Raw genomic sequence first — 4,450 nt, 5'->3', positions numbered from 1 at the left:
GGGGGGGGGTCCTAAGTGCGCAGGTGAATCCCCCAGGAGGAGAAGCAGGCCGCAGTGCTGGGCCTCAATGCAAGCTGGGAGCGCGTGAGCGTGGAGGTGCTCAACTATGTGGAGAGGCAAGAGGCACGGCTGGAGTGGGCCCTGGAGCTGCTGCATGCGCTGCTGTCCTGCACCTTCCTGCTGGTCCTGCACGGGTGAGAGGGCGCCCCAGGGAGACTGGGAGGCGGGGGCAGAGCCCGGCACCAGCCCTGGACCTGCATGCTACTTGCCCCTACTGCGGCGTTTTATTAAGTTGGGTTTGTTTTTTACACAAAGTTCAAGGATGCATGGACATTCTGTAAGAAGAAACATTACTCTGGTCCCACAATCTTAAAAGGGCAACGGTCTCCATTTATCTACCTCCTTCCAGCCTTTTTTCTATACTTTCCTTTCATTTAGCTTTGACTTTTGATTTTTTTTCTTACCCTCTATATTCCCCTTGGCTCTGACTTTGTGCCATTTTTATCGTTCAATTTTGCTTTCATTCCCTCTGCCTGCTGCGTGGCAGCCACTTTCCCTCCATTCAGAGCAAAGCCCTCAACTCCGCCCAGCCCAAGTGCGGCTGGCCCCCCGGGGCCTGACTCTGCGCTCATCTCCCCTGGCCCCGTGGAACCCTAGTCTCCACCTCCGTGTCGCCCCCACCTTGGTCAGTCTGCCTGTCTGTGGAGCTAGCATGATCACAAGTGAGCAGGCACCGGTGTGCCCTGCGGGAGGAGAAGAGGAAGGAACCACTTTCCTGCCCCCCAAAACTCCTGGTCCGGCCTGGGCGGTGAGCAGGAGCGGTGCAAGGGCCACAGCGTGGGCTGGCCGTGGGGACAGGTGTGGCGCTGAGGAGGCCCCGAGCCCGGGCTGCGAAAGGCTGCAGGTGGGGAGCCGTGCACAAGGGAAGGAAGGGCGGGGACCTGGGCATCTTCGGAGTGAGAGAGAGGCTCAGGTAGGCCGCAGCGCGCAAGGCCCAGAGGATTTGGAAAGCCGAGCAGGGAGGCCCCGAACAGGAGGTAGCTACAGGACCGACAGCGGGGCCCAGCCAGGTCTTTGGGGCCAGCTGGCGGTGGTGGAGCGGGGCAGGATGGAGGAGGAAAGGGACAAGTGAGGTGGCCTGAGCTGGCATGGAGAGGGAAGGAAGGAGCCAGAGTCAAAGCCACTTCCAGGCTTTGCTTCCAGGTTGCTGCTCACTGAAGGGAGCAGGCGGCCCGAAGCTGCCCTTCGGCAGCAGGAGGTCTCTCCACCAGGGGGCGCTCCCAGCCTGTCTTTGCATCCCGGTTATCATCTCTCACAGGCAGAGATGTGGATTTTTACAGGGTCCCAGAACCAATAGCATTGGAATTTATGTTTCACACTTTACAGAGTTTATTTAATGTATTTTTACAGTTTTCAACACATTTCCAACAATTAACATTTTTTCCTTAGGAAGCTGAAGCATTATGTGGGACTTGGGGAAACACATGGAAGATGGCTACACACACACCCTGTGCTTCAGGGAGGGGCGGACCGCTGTGGAGGGGGAGTGGCCCCAACCCCGCCCGTGTGCTGCAGGCGCAGCCTAAAGGCCAGGCCTGGAGAGGCCAGGAGGGGGTTGAGCTTTTGCTCGGGGTCAGAAGGGGCTCCTGGCCCTGACCTCAGGACTCCAAAGCCCCTGCACCCCTGCAGCTGGCAGGCAGGGTGGAGGCTTGGGCCCTTGTGTCTCCATGCCTGGTGCCGGGCCTCCGACAGTGGGTGCATGAATGCGGGCTGGTGGGTGGGGAGATCCTTCCAGAGACAAAGATGGCCCACACCCATTCCCAGGTCCTTCTCCTACATGGACCGCTACAACCAGGACATTCGCTTTGACAACATCTACATCAGCACCTACTTCGGTCAGATCGATGAACGCAGGAAGAAGCTGGTGAGGGCACAGCTCTGCCCGCGGGTACCCTGTGTGGTCCCGCCAAGGGGAGGGCAGGGCCCTCGGGTCCCACATGGACCATTCTCCTTCAGGGGAAACGGACTCTGCTACCGCTGCGCAAGGCTGAGAAGAAGGCTCTCATCTTCCCCTGCAAGCCCACCATCCAGGCCGCGGAAATGAGTAATCTGGTGAGGATGGTGGGGGCAGTGGGCTGGGGCGCAGCAACAGGCATGACAGGTAGCAGGCCCAGCCAGCTGGCTCTGCTGCAGGCACGGGAGCTCCTAGAGACGCTGCCGGTTCTGCTGCTTCTGTTGGTGCTCTGTGGGCTGGACGCAGCGCTCTACTCGGTCTTTGACACCATCCGACAGCACTCCTTCCTGCAGTACTCCTTTCGCAGTGAGCCTCCCCACTGTCCCCAAGGCCCTGTCACAGGGGACTTCAGTCACCCCTTTACCTTCACAGCAGGGAGGGGTGGGACTGGGCAAAACCTGAGAAGGCCGGTCCAGCTGAGAACTCCTACCTCTCCGCTTGCCCTCGAGCCGCCCCACCACCACAGCCCTTTCCCAACTCCTCCACCCCATGGGGCTGCAGGCAGTCATAAGCTGGAGGTGCAGGTTGAAGGAGACTCCATGCTCGCCCGGCTTCTTCGGAAGACCATTGGGGCCCTAAACACCTCTTCAGACACAGGGGTGGAATCGAGCAACATGCGTGAGTGGTCGGAATGTTTGGGTTTCAGGGCGGAGGCTGGGATCTGCAGGGCTGACAGGCAGGGGTGGGGAGCGGGGGAATCAAGGGCTCGTGGCCCTCTGCTGGGCTGTCCGAGCAGCCCGCTCACAGACTTGCCTGCCCCAGCCTGCCTGCCCCAGCCCGTGGGCCTGGATGCCAGGACCTACTGGAGCACCGCTTTCCCCATGGGCCTGCTGCTGTGTCTCTGCCTGGCCCAGGCTTTTGGCTACCGGCTCCGGAGGGTCATCGTAGCCTTCTACTTTCCCAAGGTGGGCCTCATTACACCCCAGTCCTGACCATGCACAGCTCCCAACCACCCCGTCTTCCGCCCTGGCCCTGTCATAGTTGTTGAACAGCCCTCTCTGTCTCAGCGCGAGAAGAAGAGGGTCCTGTTCCTCTACAATGAGCTGCTGAGGAAGAGAGCTGCCTTCACCAAGCTGAGGCGAGCTGCCATCATGAGGCAGGCCCAGCAACAGAGGGCTCCGGTAAGTGCAGGACCGCTTGAACCCTGGAAAGGGACATTGCCCAGCACACACCTGTGCGCCCAGCTCACTGGAGCTCAGTCTGGCTGGACACAAGCCAGGTGCCCCAGCGTCCAGCTCCAGAGCTCAGGCGGGGTCCCCCTGCACCCAGAGTGCCGCTCAGCCTGACTCAGCAAGCCATCAGGAAATGGGCAGAAGGGGAACTGATTCAATACAGCCTGGTCAAAGGAAAGCAAGAGGGGCTCAGCAGAAAGAGGGGCCCACAGCACGGCCACAGGTTCTCAGAGGCACTGCAGACTAGGTCCAGGCAGCTAGAAGGGCAAGGAGGCCGGTGGGCTGGGGCCAGGAAGGCGCCGGGCAGGCACAGGGGCAGAAGAACCGCATTCCAGTCCACACTCCCTTGTTAAGGGATTCGGGGCTGGCCAGGGTCCTTCCTGGGGCTCAGTTTCTTCCTCTGAAGCATGAGTTTGGAATGATCTCTAAGGCCCTCTCTTAAGAACCCCCTGGGTTCAAATCCTGAATTCTCCTCTTAGTGTGAAAACTGTATGATCTTAAGCACCTTGAGTGCTGTGCCTTGGTCGGTGTTTCCTTGCTCCATCTTGTCACTGTAAGGATGAAATGCGTTTTCTTTCATGGTGCTGGTTATGAGAGTAAAGTACAACCCTGATCACCTCTCCAAACAGCAGTGTCCTCACCTGCAAAAAGAGATGACAAATATCTGCAGGGTCTGGTCGGGGTGCACGCAGCGCTGGGATGGAACCCGAGGCCTCCCCAAAACACGAACTCTACCACTAAGCTACAGCCCAGCCCATAGCGCTGTTTCCTGAGTTGAGTTAATTTACCTACACTCTCCTAGCCCAGGGCCGGACATTACAGCGGGGCAGATGGCAGCCATTCCCATATAATCACCCGCTAACGGAGTTCCCGGGTGTGATACCGTGTGCTTAACTCCTCTCCCCCTAGCCTGACTTCTCCTTCCCTATGACACAGGACAGAGGATGGGCGAATGCCCGGTGCAAAACAAAATATTGGCAGAGAGAGGCGTGAGGGGCACACATGCTCAGCGGAGGGGACAAAATGTGCAAAGACTCGGAGCCAAAGGCAGTGCCAATAGCAAGGGCCAGGCCATGAACCCATTCCCGCAGCACCCTGCCTTCCAGCGCTCTCCTGTCTCCACCCCGCCCCCTCCGAGTGTGGGTACTGTCAGGCCTGGGGACTTAAAAGAGCCGTGTTGACCAGTGCCCTCCTCCAGCCGGCACTGACCACCCACCCCGTCCCACAGCGCCCCCACCTTGTGAGCATCCTGCACCGCGGCTGC

General features: G+C 59.4%; 1 protein-coding gene across 1 annotated transcript in view; it reads left to right on the top strand.

Annotated features, from left to right (window-relative positions):
• The window catches only part of LOC104876093 (disintegrin and metalloproteinase domain-containing protein 15), a 22,961-nt gene that overhangs the window by 8,159 nt on the left and 10,352 nt on the right, over positions 1-4,450 (top strand). The window contains exons 9-16 of the mRNA XM_033758090.1: positions 37-194; positions 1,825-1,924; positions 2,017-2,112; positions 2,194-2,320; positions 2,516-2,632; positions 2,777-2,919; positions 3,022-3,135; positions 4,415-4,445. Of these exons, the coding sequence (XP_033613981.1) occupies positions 37-194; positions 1,825-1,924; positions 2,017-2,112; positions 2,194-2,320; positions 2,516-2,632; positions 2,777-2,919; positions 3,022-3,135; positions 4,415-4,445 (886 nt within the window). The remainder of the gene's footprint in view (positions 1-36; positions 195-1,824; positions 1,925-2,016; positions 2,113-2,193; positions 2,321-2,515; positions 2,633-2,776; positions 2,920-3,021; positions 3,136-4,414; positions 4,446-4,450) is intronic.

This window comes from Fukomys damarensis, unplaced genomic scaffold, assembly GCF_012274545.1.
Source record: "Fukomys damarensis isolate Sample0158 unplaced genomic scaffold, DMR_v1.0_HiC HiC_scaffold_33, whole genome shotgun sequence".
Classification (NCBI taxonomy): Eukaryota; Metazoa; Chordata; class Mammalia; order Rodentia; family Bathyergidae; genus Fukomys; species Fukomys damarensis.
Note: the sequence above shows the minus strand (reverse complement) of the source record. Positions and strands in the feature narration are given on the sequence as shown.